The sequence below is a fragment of the Phascolarctos cinereus genome, unplaced genomic scaffold, assembly GCF_003287225.1.
Source record: "Phascolarctos cinereus isolate Bilbo 61053 unplaced genomic scaffold, phaCin_HiC Scaffold_5;HRSCAF=322, whole genome shotgun sequence".
Classification (NCBI taxonomy): Eukaryota; Metazoa; Chordata; class Mammalia; order Diprotodontia; family Phascolarctidae; genus Phascolarctos; species Phascolarctos cinereus.
Window position 1 is genome coordinate 192,972,552 of NW_027555958.1, and position 21,383 is coordinate 192,993,934.

The window sequence follows — 21,383 nt, forward strand, 5'->3', positions numbered from 1 at the left end:
CTGCACATAGTAAGGTCTTCATACTTGCTTGTTTACTGACTGGGCAAGACAGCTTCCAAGACCCTTTATAGTTCTAAATCTATAATCCACTGAAGACCCTGGACTTTAGGGTCTCCCTGCCCCCTTCAGTAAATTTCATTTTTTAAAAAAATTCTCATTTTTAGCAATTAGTTTTCTACCCTTATCCTGTTAATATTGGTCTGGCATACCACATACATCTATGGATATGAGATAATTTGTTGAGATGATGATTTCAATTTTAATTTCATACTAGGACTCAAACATCAGTGTTAATCGATCTGTTAATGCATGATTATATTTTATTTCAGGTTAAAAAAGCTTCTTGAACAGGAGAAGATCTATCAAGCTCGAAAAGAAAAAGAAAACACCAAGAGGCTCAATAAATTGAGAGATGAACTGGTGAAACTCAAGTCATTTGCCCTCATGCTGGTAGATGAAAGACAAATGCACATTGAACAACTTGGCCTGCAGAGCCAGAAGGTACAAGACCTCACACAGAAACTGAAGGAAGAAGAGGAGAAACTGAAAGCTATTACTTCAAAATCCAAAGAAGATAGGCAAAAACTACTTAAGTTAGAAGTAGACTTTGAACATAAGTCTTCAAGGTTCTCTCAAGAGCATGAAGAGATGAATGCTAAATTGGCCAATCAGGAATCACACAACAGACAGCTTAGGCTTAAGCTGGTAGGTTTGACTCGAAGAATCGAGGAACTAGAAGAAACTAACAAGAACCTCCAGAAGGCTGAGGAAGAACTTCAGGAGCTAAGAGATAAAATAGCCAAAGGGGAATGTGGGAACTCTAGCCTGATGGTGGAGGTGGAAAACCTCCGGAAGCGTGTGCTGGAAATGGAAGGCAAAGATGAGGAGATCACCAAAACGGAATCACAATGTCGAGAACTGAAGAAGAAACTGCAAGAAGAAGAACACCACAGCAAGGAGCTCAGGCTCGAAGTTGAGAAGTTACAGAAGAGAATGGCCGAACTGGAGAAGCTGGAAGAGGCTTTCAGCAAGAGCAAATCAGAGTGCACACAGTTGCACTTGAACCTGGAAAAAGAGAAAAACTTAACCAAAGACCTGATAAATGAATTGGAAGTGGTGAAGAGTCGAGTTAAAGACCTTGAATCTTCTGAAAGCCGATTAGAAAAGGCTGAAATGAGTTTAAAGGATGATCTGACAAAGCTGAAGTCATTTACTGTGATGCTGGTCGATGAAAGGAAAAATATGATGGAAAAAATAAAACAAGAAGAAAGAAAAGTAGATGGTCTCAATAAAAATTTCAAGGTGGAGCAAGGGAAGGTTATGGATGTGACTGAGAAACTAATTGATGAAAGTAAGAAGCTTTTAAAACTGAAGTCTGAAATGGAGGAAAAGGTATATAGCTTGACAAAAGAGAGAGATGAGTTAATGGGCAGACTGAAAAGTGAAGAAGAAAAATCCTCAGAGCTGAGTTGTAGTGTTGACAGATTAAAGAAAAGGCTGGATGGCATGGAGGAAGTGGAACGAGAAATAACCAGAAGCAGATCTCGAAAAGGACCCGAACTGACCTGCCCAGAAGATAACAAGATTAAAGAATTAACACTAGAAATAGAAAGACTGAAAAAGCGTCTCCAACAATTAGAAGTTGTTGAAGGAGACTTGATGAAGACAGAGGATGAGTATGATCAGCTGGAGCAAAAATTCAGAACTGAGCAGGATAAGGCTAACTTCCTCTCTCAACAGCTGGAGGAGATAAAGCACCAGATTGCAAAAAATAAAGCAATTGAGAAAGGTGAGGCTGTGAGTCAGGAGGCTGAGCTAAGACATCGATTCCGGTTGGAAGAGGCCAAGAGTCGAGACTTGAAGGCTGAAGTACAAGCTCTGAAAGAGAAGATTCATGAGTTAATGAACAAAGAAGACCAGCTTTCTCAGCTACAGGTGGACTACTCAGTTCTTCAGCAAAGGTTTATGGAAGAGGAAATCAAGAACCGAAACATGGGACAGGAAGTCCTGAACTTGACAAAAGAGTTAGAGCTCTCTAAGCGTTATAGCCGAGCTCTAAGGCCAAGTGTGAATGGAAGGAGGATGGTAGATATTCCTGTAGCATCCACTGGTGTGCAGACAGATGTAGTTAGCAATGAAGCAGCAGAGGAAGAAACCCCAGCTGTGTTTATAAGAAAATCCTTTCAAGAGGAGAATCATATTATGAGCAATCTTCGGCAGGTGGGGCTAAAGAAGCCCATGGAGCGTTCATCTGTACTGGACAGGTATCCTCCAGCAGCAAATGAGCTTACAATGAGAAAATCTTGGATCCCATGGATGAGAAAAAGAGAAAATGGTCCCCAAACAACTCCAGAGAAAGGGCCTCAAGTAAATTCTAGTCCAGGACATCCTGGAGAGGTGGTTCTTTCACCAAAGCAGGGCCAGCCTCTTCATATTCGGGTGACTCCTGATCATGAAAATAGCACAGCTACTTTGGAGATAACTAGTCCAACATCTGAAGAATTTTTTTCTAGCACCACTGTCATTCCTACCTTAGGGAACCAAAAACCACGGATCACCATTATTCCCTCACCAAATGTCATGTCTCAGAAATCAAAAGCGAGTGACACAACGTTGGGGCCAGAACGTGCCATGTCACCAGTCACAATAACTACATTCTCAAGAGAGAAGACCTCTGAGGGTGGCAGGGGAACTTTTATGGAGAGACCCACATCCCCTATTCAGATAATGGCAGTATCAACATCTGCTGCACCAGCAGAGATCTCTGTATCTCCAGAATCAAAGGAAATGCCCATAGGAAGGACTGTCTTCAAAGTAACCCCAGAAAAACAGACTGTCCCAACACCAGTACGAAAATTCAACTCCAATGCCAACATCATAACCACAGAGGACAACAAAATTCACATTCACTTGGGTTCACAATTTAAACGATCCCCTGGGGCGTCTGCCGAAGGGGCAAGCCCACTCATTACAGTTAGACCAGTCAATGTGACAGCTGAAAAGGAGGTTGCCACTGGAACTGTCCTTCGTTCTCCTAGGAACAACCTTTCCTCAAGGCCTGGAGGAAGCAAAGTGACAAGCACCATCACTATAACACCTGCTACCACATCATCCTCCAGGGGAACTCAGTCAATGGTAAGTAGAGTAGGTTTCCAGGATATTCATTGAGATTTATCTAGGGGAAAAAATGGGAGAAAGAGTGAAGAAGCTCTTAAATATCCCCATATCAAATAGCTTAACCTCTTAAAAAAACAAAACCAAAACCAAAATGATGTTCATCTTACCATCAGAATTGCTTTTTATGTGACCCTTAGAGAAATGTAAAGGTAAAGAAATTGAAGTTCAATTAAAGACTTGGGTTCAGTTCCTATGAACACCAAATCTAGAAGTGTGTGTGTGTGTGTGTATTGTGTGTGTGTATATATATGTGTGTGTGTGTGTGTGTGTGTGTGTGTGTGTGTGTATATGTATATGTGTGTGTGTGTGTGTGTGTGTATATATACACATATATGTATAATTTCTTTTTTTTTTGGAGGCAATTGAGATTAAGGGACTTGCTGAGGGTCACTTGTAAGTATCTGAGGCTGTATTTGAACTCAGGTCCTCCTGACCAGGGCCAGTGCTCTGTGAGCTATACCACCTAGCTATCCTTTATTGGTAAATTTTCTATGTGAGCATTTACACCTCGCAAATTCACCTCTAGAAGTACATTTCAAAAGGCATTATTCCAGGCATGATATGTCACAAACAAGAATTTTTCCAATTATGTTCACCTTGGTTTCCTACTATGTATTGTTAAAGTAGCATGGCAAAGTTGGTAAAGGGATAAAAGATCTGCGTTCAAGCCCCTCTGACATGTAATAGTTGTGTGACCATGGACAAGTCACTTACATTTTCTAGTACCCCAGCCCACTCTCAGAAATTATAAGTTGCCAACCTGCATCTTTTCAGGGAGTTTCCCCACAATGAGTTCCCAAGGGTGTCTATAGCATGCTATAAACCCTACTGCCCCAATGTTCTGTTTTGCCTGGTGCCATTGCAAAATGTTGCCTCTATTTTTAAAATATGCTTATTTTTAAAAAATCATACAATTTTATGGTTACTAATTTGCCACCATTTTACAGAAGATGACATTATAGGAGTTTGGGGATTTCTAAAACTCTCATAAAAATGTGCAGAATTTCTAACTAGGAATTTCCTCCATAAATTAATCCATCTTTTACCAATGTAGGCATTTCTTTCCCCCCCACTATCTTTTATCTCTCAGTGACCTCCATAGTCATCTGCAGAAGTCCTTTTAACTGGTTGGCTTACTAGTTTTAGAAAGAATGTAAGGTGATATTGACTATCCTATCCATATCCCAGCCCCAGTGGAAAGAGAACTCAACTTAGAGTCAAAGACCTGAGTTTCAATTCTGGTGCAGCCCCTTAGAGCCTGGGAGATCTTGGGCAAGTCTTCACTTCTCTGGGCCTCCATTTCCTCATCTATAAAGGGAGGGGGTTGGGCTAGATGACCTCTATGATCCCTCTCAGCTCTATATTTCTCATTATTTGATACAAAATTTGGGTATATAGTAGAGGATCAATCAATGTTTGTTGAATGAATGAATGAGAATGGGCAAGTCATTTTCTAAAAAATCCATGTTTTGTTGGAGTTGTTCTAAACTTTGATTTTGTCAGAGCTTGGGAAATGGACGATATGAAAGCTCCCTCTACTGATCAGCAACTCTTTTATAATGTCTTTTGAAGCAAGTCAGAATATCTTTAGATGATATGAATATTTTTGTAGATTGTGAACAGATTTGCAAATATAAATGTGGTAGAATATTTAACAGCTGGATCTAGATCCAGAGCTGGGACCTTAGAGGTCATCTCGGGTAGAGTTGTTGAACACTGCCCACAATACTCCAGAGTGAAATCTGAACCAGATTAAAATGTAATTGGGAAATAGTTAACAAAATAAATAAAAATACAAAGGAACATGGATAATGTTAATGGATGGTTTTCTAAGTCAATATGCAGCCCTTAGGGTTCCTTTCATATAGTTCAGCCCCCCCCCATTTCTATTTGAGTTTGACATCACTGCTCTAGGGCATTTAATGTAACCAATTGGAAATGCAATTATGAGGAAATCTTAATGAGTCTTGAATTTTTAAACAATCAGCCCAGTGTTTCTTCAGCCTCCTTTTAAGGAAGAGTGGAAGCTGGTTGTTTTAGCTGTATAGTCTGTTTACAACCTCAGTAGAAATTACACTTCTATGGTACACATGCCTTCAGATTCTGCTTTTAAAATGTGAGCTAGTAATAGCCTTCTAACAGCACCTTTGAGCTACACAAAAGTTTTTCTTTTGGAGTCAAATAGCATTCCAGGTTCCCCATCCTTCTCAAGACTTGGAATGCTATCTTTGTCTGACTCTTACACAGGGAGCCCAGGGAGGTTGCTACGAAGTTTGCTTTCTCTTGGCTATGGTTGGTGCAGAGAAATGAAAGAGTTGTAAGTGGTAGTGGTTACGAAGACCTATTAGGTTAATTAGCCAGTCACCCCCCCAGAAAAGCTCAACCTCATCTATAAGACAGGATAAAGTACTTCCCATATCTTAGATTCTTAAAGACACAAGAGTGCTCAAAATACCTTAGCATTTTGGAAGGCAGTTTCTCTACTGTAGACATTGGTATTTTAGCCTGAGGTTCATAGATCCCCAAGATGTCTCTGCAGAAATTTCAGTGAACTTTGATCTGTAAATTTGGATGGGCTATGGGGAGATTACATCTTCATTTCTTTTTTCTTTTCTTTTTTTTTTTGCTTTTTTTTTTTAGTGAGTCAGTTGGGATGAAGTGACTTGCCCAGGTCACGCAGCTAATGAGTGTTACATGTCTGAGGTTACATTTGAACTCAGGTCCTCCTGACTCCAAGGCCAGAGCTCTATCCACTGCGCCACCTAGCTGCCTCTACATCTTCATTTTAATGTAATTCATGTGAAATCATAAATATATAATATATATACATGTATATATGTTTTCTGCATTAAATCTGTCAAGTCATTCAACAAGCTTTTTATTAAGCACTTACTATGTGCCAGGCACTATGCTAAGTGCTGAGGATACAATGAAAAGCAAAAAAAAAAAAGTCCTTCATTTCAAGCAGCTCGTAGTCTAATGGAAGAACAACATAATAACAAAATAAGATGTATAGAAGAAGTTGGGGACAGTCTTAAAAAATTATTCTGAGAAAAGGTCCATAAGCTTTACCATACTGACAGAGAGGTCTATGAGATAATAAAGGTGAAGAACCCCTGAATTACAGCAAATAGAATTCTAATGAAATAGATATGGATTGACAAGAGTGGGAAGTAATCAGTCACCTAGGGCAAGGCACATCTGGAGGAAGGGGAATATGGGGTAAAAAGATATTTTTAATATTACTTTAAAAATATAAATGCATATATTTTGAATGCCAGAAAATTCCTCTCTCCATAATTTTTGTTTTGTTTTGTGATAAGGCAAGTTGCACATATGTTGGTGAAGGCTTAAGTCTTTCCAGGATATTATACAGAGGGAAATATAATTTTCAAAGCTTTCCTAGCCCCCCCTCCCCAAATCTTGTCTCAGCACTGCAACAAAACCTTTTGTAGCACCAAAAGATTACCATGCTCCAGCTGATGGCCTCATAAACTTCCACCACAGGAAAAAAAAAAAAAGAAAGTTGGGACTGTGCTTTGGAATTAGAGGTAATAAATAATAAGTGACATTTATATAGAGGAGCCCTTGTGGGTACAGTGGAAACAGCATTGGCTTTGGAATCAGAGGACCTGGGTTCAAATCCCACATCTGACACTTGCTACCTATGTTATCTTGGGCAAGTCACTTAATCTCCCTGGACCTCAGTTGCCTTATTTGAAAAATGAGGAATTTGGACTGGTTTGACCTCTTGTCCCTTCCAATTCGAGATCCATGATCCCAAATAGCACTATAAAGTTTGAAAAATGCTCGGTGATATTTAAGCCTCATTTGAGCCTCATGACAACCTTGGGAGGTAAGTGCAACTGGCAATATTGTGCTCATTTTACAGTTGAGGAAACTGAGACTTATCAAAGTTAAGTGACTTACCTGGGGTTATACAACTAGCTAGTAAGCATCAGAGGTTAAACTTGAACTCAGGTCTTCCTGAATCCAAGACCAGCCCTTTAGTCCCTCTCATATCTAGGAAGCATTAAAGAGCACTAGACTCAAGAGATTTTGTCATTTTATCGTGGCTATGCTGCTTAATATTTGTTTAATTTTGGGTGGACCATTTATCCTCTAAGAGACTCATCTGTATAAGAATTCCTCATCTGTGTAGTAATAACATAATAGCACATGTTCTTCCCAGTATGTTATATATAGTAATGCTGTATATAATTGTATAAATCTCATTCTAGATAAAATCTAATGAGATGATCCCCAGGTGTATTCCTACATCATAAAACTCCAGGTTTTGATGTATGCACTCACAGAAAAGTCACTCAAATGAAATTTACATCTGTTTATTTTTTTCTTTCACAGTCAGGACAAGATGGGTCATCTCAGCGGCCTACACCCACCCGCATTCCTATGTCAAAAGGTATGAAAGCAGGAAAGGCAGTAGTGGCAGCCCCAGGAGCAGGAAATCTGACCAAATTCGAGCCTCGAGCAGAGACTCAGTCTATGAAAATAGAACTGAAGAAATCTTCAGCCCGCAGCACTACCTCTCTTGGAGGGGGGAAGGGCTGAGGGCAGTGGCTAAGGGGGTATGTTGTGCAGCTATTATGGCTACCATGAAAATCTACCTCCTGTCTGTTAGTGGCAACTGTTTACATGTACTAATTTAAGTTGTAAATACATCATTTACCAAATAATGAACTAATAATTACATGTCTTACTGATTGTGTATCTTTGTCTCTGTGCGGGGGAGAAAACTTATAGTCAAAATTATGCTTTCAGCATGGTGCACTAGAAATAGCACTGGAGTGGGTGTTAGAAGACCTAGTTTGTAGTCCTAATTTTGTTATTTACTGTGAGACCTTGGAAATGTCACTTGACTTTTCTGTCCTCAGTTTACTCAACTGCAAAATGAGAGCAATGGACTAGATGACAACTTCAGGGCTTTTTCAGCCCCACCAGTCTATGATTCTCAACAGCCCTAGTTTAGTATTCATTTGCCTCTGCTGTTTTTAATTTTCAAAAAATAAGTCACTTAAAACAAGGTACAATTACAGCTGTGGATAATTTCCTCTGCCTCTAAGGAACTCTTGGCTTGTCATATGTGCCTCAAAAAACAACACTGTTATCTAAAGAGAAATCTTCCTTAAATTAATTTCAAAGAATAATTTCCTTTGAAATATAAAATACAACAAAAATGAATGACAGAGGCACAATAGATAGAATCGTTACTGTTACTGAATTTCTTTTTTTGGGGAGAGGGTTCAGTGGTCAAGAGAGGGTAGACTTCCTGTAGTCTCCAAAAGATTACTTGAGTTTTATAGAGGATATTCTGAAAACCATTGATTTAGTGATAATGTTGCTATAATCAAGTAAAAAAATAGTGTATTTAAATTGTGTGCGATGTGACTGTAGCTTCTAGATGGTTATCTTGCAGCCCAACGGATCGTAATAAATGGCTCAAAGAAATTGCTAATGTATTCCAATGGGATTTCAGGAAAAGATGCATACGACCAGAGATTGAGTGCCAGAAGGGACCTTAGACATTGGCTAGTCCAAGTCCATCATTTTACAGATGAGCAACTGACCCAGAGAGGTTAAGTGATTTGCCAAGGCCACAGAGGTAGTAAGTGGCAGAGCCAAGATTTGAATCCAGGTCCTTCTGACTCCAAATCCAGGACTCTTTCCATTGTGCAAAACTTCATATGCCACTTAGTTGGATATTGATTTTCTCCCCAAGTCACACTGAAGTCTTTGCTCATGAGTATAGATCCAGTCTCAGGAGTCTTTGTGGTATGGAGAAGTGGATTTTTTTTTCCCTTTATCATTTTTATCCATGTTTATCTCATTTTCATTTTCATTCTTTCAAAGCATGTTTTAATATGCATGAAACTGGGTGTGGATGCAAAAACCAGATGTCATTCTGATGTGATTAATCATATTTAAGTAGACACTGGCAATTTCAGTGCATATAACAAAAAGTGAGCTTAAGGCTAACAGTAGCTTAGCATACAAGGTCTCACACAGGCTGCGCTTTTGTCTTAATTTTTGAACCATTTGGGTGAACTTTACGAGACTGCAACAATGCAAAAATTACAAATCTGGAATTTTCTTTTTTAATTTGTAAAATGTAGGAATTTTTAAAAAATGAATTGACTAGAGAACTTCTTTTCATATTTTAAAAAAGGAGAAGTGGGAAGTTAATTACCTTTTGACACATGACTCATGCTTCAGTAGTAAAGACGTAGCTTTTTCCCATGCCAGATTTCTTGTCATTGGCAGGACTCTGACTTGAATTGTTTATAGTAGTGATAGATGGCTTTCTACGTTCCACACTTTTTTCTTGAGAGGCACCTGTGGCCTGTTGCTCTTGGATTCTTAAGGTATAAACTCAAAATGTTATTGTAGGAAAGGGCCCATAATGGAGCCATGTTGTATTGGTGGAGTCCTGTGGTTGGGGGAAGAAAGGTCAAAGAAGATCAGAAAGATATGGAGACTTTTAAGAAATAGGACTTTGAAATAGTATTTCTCCAGGAGATTTTCATCTTTAGGTTACTGATTTCTTGTGCTTATCTGAAAAAAGGTATTATCTCTGCTTTGGTAAAGTTGCTACCCAAAACTTTCAAAAACAAGGACTTTCAAAAAATAGAACCCTTGCCTCACCAGGCATTTGTCTAATATTGACTGCCATTACCGTATAATGTAAAGATGTAGTGGAGTGGGCTCCTGAAGGCACCAGGCATCCTAGTCCTTTTGACCTTCCTTGCTGCCTTTCCCAGGCCCTCTCCTGCCACTGCCCCATTCCTGTTCTGATCACAGTGTTAATATCGCTTACTGCTATTTTTGCTCTTACCTGCTCACAATATGCTTCCTGACTTCCCTATGAGAAGATAGTACTGTCAGCACAGAGTATTCTGGGAAAGGTTTAACAGCACATCCACAGGATGTTTACACATCTGCATCTTGGAATAGCTTAGCCTACAAAGTGCGTCTACTAAGAAAACTTGGCAGAACTAACACATGTTTGCTTTCCAGAAATGATGAAAAGCAACCTCTGTGATAGTCTCTCTTTGTGATTTTAGAACAAACTCTACATTTATTGTATAACTTTGTTTTAAGCCACACGTTAGAAGTGAAAACCCACTGGGGATAGGAGGTGGACGATTAAATGCACACCAGTTTTTGGCTGCCATTTGTGATCATAATGTTTCTAAGATGCTTTTGGGTAGGTTTTTGTAGAAGGGAGCATGATCTGATACTCAAAAACTGACTAAAATTTTTTTCCCTGCTTGGATATGCATTGTCTAGTAAAATTTAAATCAGCCAAATCATCCCACTATATGCATTACTTCCTGGGAATAATAATTACTGACGTTTAGATAGCACTTTAGGGTTGGCAAAATGTTTTGCATACCTCATCTCACTTGAGCCTTACAACAACCCCGTGAGGTAGATACTGTGGGCAATGCAACATGCTAGGTAAAGTGCCAAAGACAGGGATGCTAGTGTGCCCCCCTAGTTACAGCTCTGATGGATTATGTTTGGGAACTAGAGAGAGGACAGAGTAAAACAGAAGTGATTTTATCCCACTATCTAGGAGACTATTGCCTCAAAATATTCATGCTCATTGTGGAGAGCAACTAGGGTCAAGATGATTGACTTTCCTCTCCTTTTTGAGTATGTCACTCTTTAAAGGAATGATAGAAAAATGAGCCCCTGTAAGGGAAATAAAAAATAGGGCAAAAATAAATCCAACAAATGCAAATAATCATACTTAGTGAGGGAGGCTGCTTCTTTCCTATTCCATGGCACTGAGTAGGGCAGAGATCAGATGACAGAGGAGACAGAGAGAGCTGCAGGGAGAAAACTGCTGGATTGGCAATTCAGAATCATTCACTAGTAGGCAGGTGGCTAAGGAAACTCTGATTTTCTTCAATGAAATAGGAACACTCTTTTAACAATTGTGCTTCTAGAGAACACATTCAGGAGACATGCACTTTTTCCACTTAATCCACAGAATAGTCTAAGTAGATTAGCTTTGTTCAACAGGGAGAAGAGAAAGCTTTGAAAGGGTGACATAGCCATAGTTTCCAAGTCCATGAAGGATTCTCAAAGACCAATACAGTGACCTGGCACATATTAGGTTCTTAATAAATGCTTATTGATTGATATTAATTGAATATTAAAGAGGAAGGATCTTAGGGACTGTTCAGTTGTTGAGCATGAAATCTTAGATTTAGAATGAGAAGTACCTTAAAGATCACCTAGTCCAACCCTAATTAATTAATTAATTATTAATCCAGTTGTACTCAAATCAAGAAGAAGAAGAGAAAATTGGCTTAAGTGGCAATAGAAGAAACTTAAGTTAACTATCAGGAAGAATTTTCCTATTAAGTAGCTTGTTGAAGAGTGGAACATTGATCGGGCCCAAGAGTAGAAGTTCAGAGACTTGGCTTCTAGACTTGGCTTTGGCACCAGCTAGATTTTATGTCATACCTCTCTCAGGGCCTTACTTTCCTTATCTACAAAACAGGTGGGTTGAATGGAGGGACAACACGGTATTCTAGAAAGTGTGCTGAATTTTAAATCATTGAACTTGAGTTAAAATCCAAATTCTGCCACTTTCTCTGGGCCCTCATACACTTGACCTTTCTGGGCCTTAGTTTCCTCATCTATAGGATGAAGGGGTTGAACTAGGTGATCTCTAAAGTTTATTCTAGCTCAAAATCCAAGATGCTATGCTTCTATGACTAAATATCTCTAACATCCTTCCCCTTTAATATTCAATCTATCAACAAACATTTATTAAGAGCCTGTTATGTGCCAGGGTCATTCATTAGGCACTAGGGATACAAATAAGACTACTTACAGTAAGCTGTCTAACAGTGAAGATAGCAAGAACATATATAAGTATATATCAAATAAATATAAAAAGAATAAATACAAAAGAATTAAATACACAGTAGTTTAGAAGGGAGGGCATTAGCAGTTGGAAGGATCTGGAAAGGCTTGAGCAGCACCTTTGAAAGAAAAGGATGCTATGAGGTTGTAGGTGAGATGGGAATGTGTAGGGGAAACCCAGAGCAAAGGAGTGAAGATGAAAGATGGAGTGTCATGTGTGAAGGACAGAGAGGAGCATTTTACAGGTTCTCAGGGTGGGATTTGGGTAGTAATGTACAATGAACCTGGAAACATAAGTTGGAGACAAGGCTGTGAAATGTGTTAAGAGCTAGAGTCAATAGAAAGCGACTGGAGTTTACTAAGTAGGAGATCTAGGATTGATAGTTCCATTGGATGTCCCTTGTACCTCAGAAAACAATCACAATAGACTTCACTAATACTAAAACAGCTATTTTCTCTGGTATTATTTTCATATGAGATAATATTTGTAAAGCACTTAGCATAGTGCTTAGCACATAGTAGTACTTGGTGAATTCTCATTAAAAAAAATTCTCATTCACTTTCCTTTTTTCCCTTCCCTTCTGTAGCTTCAAGGCTGCTGCTTGATAAATTTGCTTGTCTTCACAACCAAAGCTCCCTGGACACTCTAAAAGTCACCCATAATATGGAGATATCATGAAATTCCAGAGCGGGGTCCTTAGAGATCATCTAGTCAGAGGCTCTTAACCTTTTTTAATTCATGGATACCTTTGGCAGTAAGGTGAAATCTATGGACCCTTTCCCAGAATAATGTTTTAAATTCATTTATCTATAGAATTACAAAGTAAAACTATTATATTGAAATATAATTACCATATCTTTTGAAAGTTAAAGGACCCTAGGTTAAAAGCTTCATGTTAATAATTATAGCTAGCATTTATATAGCACCTGTGCTAAGTCCTTTACAATGATTATCTCATTTGATCCTCACAACAACCTTAGGTGCCATTATTACCCCCATTTTGCAGTTGAGAAAACTGAGTCAAATGGATTAAGTGACTTGCCAGGGTCACAAAGCTAATAAGAGTCTGAGGACAGATTTAAACTTAAGTCTTCCTGACTCTAGCCCCAGTGCTCTAACCACTGCACCACCTAGCTATGCCTTGTTACAGATGAGAGAACTGAGGTCCTGGAGAAATGACATGATTCATTCAAAGTTAATTAATTACAATAATTAACAATTAATGAGTAGTGGTTATAGGATTAGGTCTAGTTGCCTGACTCCCATTCAAATTCTCCTTCCTCTATGTCACAAAATGAATTCTAAAGAATGGCAGTAACTGAGATACATAACCATGCAGGTCTACAGATATATACAAATGTACACAAAGACTCCTCTAGTAATGTAGGATGGGCAGGGATAAGGACTAGACCTCTGATTTCATTGGTGTGGTGGAGTGAATTTTCTGTGTCAGGTCAGGAAGGCAACATCTCACCTCTGCTTTCCTACTTAGACTCTTAGAGAATTGCCTATAGCACAGAACCGTTAGGTGATATGCTCAGAGTCACACAGGTAGTATGTGTCAGAGGTGGGACCTTTATGTGTGACCAAAATCTTACATTACTAAACCATTGGAGAATTTTGAGTTTTCTACATAGGCACGACCTTTTAAAAAATACTGTCCAAACTTAAAAAAAAAATTTTAATGAACAACTTGTTTTTACCTACGAGGAACTGAATCAGCTCTGTAGTTTCTGCAATAATATTTTTCCATGGCTATTATGAGAATAGATACAAAATTAAATCAACCCTAGTTATTCTAGAATCTGTGTAAAAAGAAGTAAGCAAAGGTCTGCAGCAAACATGATTCAAAGCAGATCAGACTAATAGTTTGGTACCTATTCTTTGTGCCAATTAATATTTCCCCCTTCATAATTAGTTTCATGCATTGAGGCAAGAGTCCAAATTTGCTTGCTTTGGGGAAATTTCATCCACTTGGGGAGATTATCTAAAAAGATTAGCTTGCTTGAAAAAGAAATTACTGGCAATAACCAGGGCCAGAGGGACCCCTGCACAAATGAAGATAAGTTATAGAATTAAAAGGATAATTTTAATTTGTTTCTCAAGAAATAGGGAGAATAATGTGTTAGAGTGAATCAAGTCAAACATAGATCAATTAAGAATTCCATGAGTTTATATCATCTTGTCAAAGAGTGTCTTGGAGTCAGTGAAAAGGACTAGTAATTACCAGAAAACATTTTAATTAACTGAACTAAGTCCAGACGAAGGGCACTGAGTCCCAGGCAGCAAAGGAAGTTTCTTGAATTCCTTACATAAGATGGAACTTTTAAGTAGAATGGATGCTCATATCTATCTGTGGCAATAACAGGATCAAATGTTTAATGGGGTGGGGGACAATTTGCAGGCAGGATTTTCTGTGCTTTGTGGGGTTGATTAGGTCTCATGAGGCAAAAGGAAAGACCAGAGGCAGTGAAGACATAGCAAAAACAGGTTTATCATTAGGACCTACCACTTCCATCAGAGGTCCCTTGCAAAGGAGCCTAGAGTTCATTACCTTCTATGCGTTGACATTATACCATTCTCTTAATTTCAAATATCCATGCCCTTCTAATTGGTCACCCAATTATAATAAAAACTTACATTTCTACCATGTGTTGTAATTTAGCAATCCTTTTCCTCACAACAACACAGTGACATGGGTATCTTAAGATGCTCTTTTATCTGAGACCTAAGGCTTCCTTTATTCCTACAGCTCAAGGAAATAAAAGGGTCTTGGACTTCACTTCTCCTGAATAGAAGCAGGAGCTCCGAGGCATATCCCAGTTCCCAGAGGGATGATATACTTATCTCTGCATGCTCCTAAAGGAGCCTCAGTCTCCCTTCAGTATGCACCTTTCGAACATTCTAGAATCAGCTGAAACAATCATGGAAATTCACAGGGACTCAACATGAAAGTGGAAAGTTACAACAACCACAAAAAAGGCTTACTGTAGGTGCTTGCCATGAGACATCTGTTGACAGTTAAGGATAGTTAAGTCATCTGCTGCCCCAAAACTCAGAAATTCAAGAATTATCCTAAAATTATTTTAAATAAAGGCTTTAAGTGGATAGCAGTCTTCATACACTCAACTCTTTATTATTTTTACTCATAGGAAGGAGTAACATAGAACATTTTAAATGATGGATAATCATCCTATTTGGTTAAAAGGGCCTCCTTGGCCCTACTCCTTGACATTGAGAGAATTTGTTGTAGGTCAGGGAGTAGAAAAATAGGTGGAGTGTGTAGTTTCTTGATGTTTGAGAAAGGCAACTCTGTCATGAGGCATCCATGATGCTGTTGGCAGAGTTCCCTGGTTGCCATGCCACCACACCAGTGGCCAAGTTGTTGCAGTCCCTTAAGAGAGAAGGTGTCTCCCTACTCCCCACCTGGTGGAATGTTTGGAGTACATAAAGCAGATCTACCTTCCTCATGCAGAGATGTCAATCATGCTATTTTTCCTCTTGTGTGGGCATGATGGGTTTGCGGTGGTGAGGCTAGCCTTCATAATGGCTTGGTTCCATTTACTGTTTGACTCATTAAAAGGATTGACTGTCCATAGAACTCTGCTGGAGAAGGATTAGAAAGAGGCATTGAACCAGTGATTTCTTTGGGACAGGGAACTCTGGGAAACTTCCTCCACCAATGCAGGTCAGCACTTTTTCTTGCTACTTAAGAGTTTTAGAGGAGCACTTAAAGTCACCGACAGTATGTGTCAGAGGCAGTACCTGAACCCAAGTCTTCCTGACTGTTAGTACAACTCATTCTCCACTGTGTAATGGCTACCTCTCTCAGCATAGGGAAGGCTTAGGGATATAATTTATGGCTGGAGTACTCTAACTGAGAACTTCTTTTCTGTTCCCAACACACATAAACCACTGCTTTCCAACCAGCTGGCTGTCCAAGTAGCTGGTATGGCTTCCAAAGAATATGAGCAATTTGTGATACCAAGAAGCAATTTAAGCAAAATCAGGAGTTGACTATATATTAAATCGGCCTCTACTGCCTACTTTGTAAGTAGCCAGTAAAAATCAAGAGAACCAGAGGTTTGAAAGAATTAGCCAGAACCTAGAAGCCCTTTTCAGAGAAAACATTCATGCTTTTATTAAGGAATTGACTTAGCTATATACATTTTCTATGATCTATTATTTTGGTGGTTACCACCCCCACCTTGATTTCTTTGAATGAAAAAATATGATAACACTGGAGTGAAAATGTATACTAAGAAATATGTATAAATATGTTTAAGTAATTGCTTATCTAAAAATATATACTGTAATCTATTTTCCCCAATATTGTATGTGTTAAGATCTATTCTTTATTTTTATAAGAAAATAAAGTATATTAATAAATAAATGCCTGTAGCTCAGAAATTCAACATTTCAGTGCTCTGCTATTTGAATTCAGTGACTGAACTGCCAATTGGCTTCGGCGTTGGCCAAAATCTGCTTGTTAAGTACTCTGTGGATTACTGGTATCAGAAAAAGGACACCTGTGAAAAGAGAGAAATTATTACTGGGATATTGGTTTCTGGGAGATATGCCCCTTGACAATGGGATCGTGTATAGTCATGCTGAGAGTCCTAAAGCTCAGGGACTATGTCTGGAGTGACACGAGAGCTTAATAACAATTGTGATATAATTTACTCATGGGTTCTCTAGTCAAATTTTTAGCAATCAGTTTTTTTGGGGGAGAGGGCACTGTGAAAGAGGCGCTATTCTATATGGAGACACAAGCACAGGCATTTTCTAGGCCTTGGTTATTAAATAAAATCTCAATTCTCATTGAACTAAGAATTCTCTTTGGTTATCTACTTTGCTTTATAACCTTGTCAGGCATTTTTTTCTTTGTAATTTTAAGAGGAAGGTAACCATAAAATCTGAGTTGTGCAGTTTGTGATACCAAGAAGCAATTTAAGCAAAATCAAGAGTTGACTATATATCAAATCTGCCTTTACACAGTGGTTATAAAGTAGCCAGTAAAAATCAAGAGAACCAGAGGTCTGAAAGAGCACTGAACATCTTTAAAAAGAAAAAAAGGATTCACTCTCTAAGTCTCTACATTCCAATTTCCTTTTATTGAAAGCCCATCAAATTCTTTTCCAATCACAGAGACCTTAATTATTGTTCTTCATGTGCAAACACACCCACACTCACACCCACAAATAGCATTTCCTGTAACTTTCACCTTGGGTTAATATTTTCTACCTGGAGTAGACAGAGAGCTTTCTAATGATAAAGATATATTCTTAAATTCCTATTTAAGATTTATTTAACAATGAAAATAAGAAGGAATGGGTAAGTTGGAAACCATCAAACTTATTTTTTCATCAACTGGTCTGAATTCCATCTCATTTTCCTTTTGTTGCCTACACTATCTACCCGTATGGTAATTAGAAAGAAAAAAAACCAAAAACTATAATGCCCAGTCAACAGGTACCTCCCCTGTCTGAGGTTCCCTGATATAAAATACATACTTTGTGAAAGCTCAAATTCTTCAGAGTACTTAGGAATAATGAGTTCCACCTGTGTCAATCTTTAATCTAATCTTTAGATGTCCAGTTTTCTGTTGATTACAGGTTTAACCCAATTATTTTCACAAACAATGATGATTAAAATTTAGGTGAGATGAACTCCAAAGAACACTTTATGTATTTAGAGTGGCAAATTCAGAAAGAGCTTCTTCTAACTCAGCATAGAACACTTTCTTCTGGATGCGTTTTAAAAGTTTCTGACACTCTAATAATAATAATAATAATGGTAGCTAGCATTTATATAATGTTTTAAAGTTACAAAGTACTGCACAAAAACCTCATTTAATCCTCACAACAATCCTGGGAGGTAGATGCCATTATTATCTCCCTTTTTCAGATGAGGAAACTGAGGCAGACAGGGGTTAATTGACTTGCCTAGGGTCACAGAGCTAGTAAATGTCTCAGGTTGGATTGGAACTCAGGTCATCCTGACTTCAGGTCCAGCACTGTATATGGTGCACCAGCCTCACTTTGATGATGTGGTTGACTTGAAAAAAGCTGCATATTTTGACTACATGGCACATGTTGACAACTGGTCAGTTTCAAAATCCTTACTGTGCTAACAAGGATATATATGTGATTATTTTTGAAAGTCACTTAAGATGTTCTGTTCTGGTTTATTAAGTGAACCACTCCCAACCTCTCAGTCATACTTGAACTCTTAAATATAACCATCAGCTTTATGATTTTAGATGTTAGTGACCTGCTAGAATTTAAAAAAAAAACTACCCTATAGTTTGTGTCTTTTTTCCCTTACTGCCAACAGTACTAACTACTTTCAAACAAAAGCATGCACATTGCATTTGTTTTTTTGGCTTTGGAAAGACCAATACGTAAAATGCCCATTTTAAGAATTTTCTAACAGTATAGCTTTTCTAAATGATATCTCACTATTACTGCAACATACATGAAACATATTTGTTTCCATGTAAATAAATAAAAAATGTTTGAGGTACAAATATAGCCTTTAGTATAGCATAGTTAGCCTACATTATGCTCGTAAAATTAAACATAAACATTTTTATGACTGATTTGACTCTATAACTAATATGTTCTGTTATCTGACATGGGCAGGATTTGGCTAAACAAGTAACCTGGTTAATAGAGAATTGTGATATGTATCATACTTGAATTACTAATTTTTAGATCTCAATATAACAAATGTACTAGTGCTACCAAGCTTGGTTTCTTCTACCAAAAAAAAAAATCTGTGCCCAAGCGTTTTGAAATTTATCTGTACATATTGTATTTGACATATATGTAAACACACACATATCTATATATCCCCAAAGTGAAGATGGCAGATTATATTAGGAGATAACTGTCCCTAAATTGCCTCCCTGTCTCTACGCCCCACTAAATAGTATATATTAAATCAATTTCAACTAGATAGGCCGTCCTTTCCTAAACAATGCCAGGAGTTAACAAGAAAATCACATTGCTATGCAATTAAAGAAGTCTGGGTTTGTGAACTGGGTGAGAAAGTATCATAGAACAAAAATTTTTGAGTTAGAATGGATCTTGGAAATCAGCTAGTCTAAGACATTTTTAGAGACAAAGAATCCAAAGCACAAATTTTCTGAAGAATATTCACAACACCAACGTGAGGGGCCGAATTTGTAAAAATGCCCTTTATGCCCTCCTGGTTACAGAAAACATTTGTAAGGATGGTTTAAATAAGACTTAGTCCAATTTTTCTCTTATTGGACCAGCATTATGACATAGAAAGTATTTTTTCAATGGTAAATAACTCTTTCAACTCCAGACTTTGACAGAATTCTTAACCATTCCAATTACCATTTTAATTTTTTCCCATGAAGATTTATTTTGATACATTTCAAGAGCTTAAATCTAGGGTTACTTTGTTATTATTAATGATGTAATTATATTTAAGGGTTTCCAATCCGGGGAGGCAAGGTAAACACGTTTGTCTTTAGAGCTCGGCAGAACTATTTGTACATAAGTATTCATACATTTCTGAGAATTTCAGCTGCCTCAGCAGCTTGCTTAGTGGACCCACTGAATTGATATTGATTAACAGAAAGAAACTAGTGCCATCTCGTGGTCAGATTGAGGTAGAACATTGAAATTTTAGCAGCTCAATAAGTATCTAAGTGGCCAATAGGTGGCGAATGGGGCAGCTAGGTGGTGAGCTGGGTAGAGTGTTGATCCTGGTCAGGAAGACTCATCTTCCGGAGTTCAAATCTGGTCTCAGACATTTAATGGTTATATGACCCTGAGCAAGTCACTTAACACTATTTACCTCAGTTTCCTCATCTGTAAAATGAGCTGGAGAAGGAAATGGTAAACCACGCCAGTGGTTTGCCAAGAAAACCCCAAATGGGATCATGAGGAGTCAGACATGATTGAACAAAGGTTGCAGACATTGTGCTAGGGGCTGATGATATAAAAAGGAAATAAAAAACAATTTAAAAAACCCCTCCAAACCAAGGTGTTTCCTTACTGAGGGAAACATATGCACAGAAAAGCAAATAGAAAATATATACAAAGTAAGTACAAAATAGTTTTGTTGGGGGCAGGGAAGGACACTAACAACCCGGGAGGGTGTTTCAATCAACAACCATTTTAAATTACCTACTATGTGTCAAGCACTATGCTAGGCACTAGGGTACAAAGACAAAAACTGAAAAATCCCTGCCCTCAAAAAGAGTACATTCAAATGAGGGAGACATTGTGTATGCGTGTAGATATCTGGATCTCTATATATGTATACATTTATATAAAAGACAGATAAAGCAAATGTAAGATAACTTTTAGGGAAAAAAGGCACTAACCAGAAAAGCCTCAGGTACAAAGTGACACAAGCTGAGTGTTGAAAATCAGGAATTCCAAGAGGCAGAAGTGAGGAGTAGTGCATTATAGGCCTGAGGGATAGCCAGTGCAAAGCTGTGTGTCTCTAAAGCTGGAAGTTAGAAAGTCAAAATGAGAATCCAAAAAAAGATGGTTTGGTTGGACTATTAAATTGGGGTCACTTGTAGCAACTGAAATGAGGACTCCTTGGGTTTAAGAAGTGCAAAAATGAATAGTTTTTTTTATCAGTTTTACTTACCCATTTCAATTCCTTCATTTCATTAAGAAGCAAATGTTTTTGCAAATGACAGATTTTTGTGGTAATCCAAGTGTCCATACTGGGGGAAGAGGGGGAGGGGGAGGAAGGAAATTCATTCACAAGACTTAAATGTCCAAGGGAGTTAGTTTTGTCACAAGATATTCCTTATAGTTGGCTGGAGATGGGGGTGGGATACTGTAGGCTTACAAATCTGCATCCACATATTAGATGATGATATGGCAGTTCACCAAATTGGAGTAGAGTGGAAGCTTCAAAGACAGCTTTTCCTCCTTCATTCCTTCTTTCTTTCCTTCCTCCTTTTCTTCCCTCCCTCCTTCCTTCCCTCTCTTTCTTTTCTTTTCTCTTTTTTCTTTCCCTCTTTCATTTTCTCTTCTTTCCTTCCTTCCCTCCCTCCTTCCTTTCAAAAGTCTCATCTCTGATGTATGCTTCAGATGCTCTCTACTTCGAGGATGTTGATTGATGGGGAGCAAGGTGCTATCTGCTACATATGCTTCCAGATCCATGCTTTAGGATCTTTATTTTTTTTTATTAATTTTCTTAATTGACAAAAAGTAATTTCTCTCCTTCCTGTCCCCCTCCTAATGAAAAGAAAAGAAAACCCTTATAAGAAATACTCATAATCAAGCAAAACAGATTCCCACAT

General features: G+C 38.2%; 1 protein-coding gene across 3 annotated transcripts in view; it reads left to right on the plus strand.

Annotated features, from left to right (window-relative positions):
- FILIP1 (filamin A interacting protein 1) overlaps positions 1 to 21,383 on the plus strand; it is a 260,849-nt gene that overhangs the window by 228,012 nt on the left and 11,454 nt on the right. For 2 of the 3 annotated variants that reach the window (XM_021000129.2, XM_021000131.2), the window contains 2 exons: positions 330 to 3,135; positions 7,543 to 7,766. In XM_021000129.2, the coding sequence (XP_020855788.1) occupies positions 330 to 3,135; positions 7,543 to 7,749 (3,013 nt within the window). In that variant the 3' untranslated portion in view covers positions 7,750 to 7,766. The remainder of the gene's footprint in view (positions 1 to 329; positions 3,136 to 7,542; positions 7,767 to 21,383) is intronic. The other variant, XM_021000130.2, reaches the window with a different exon arrangement.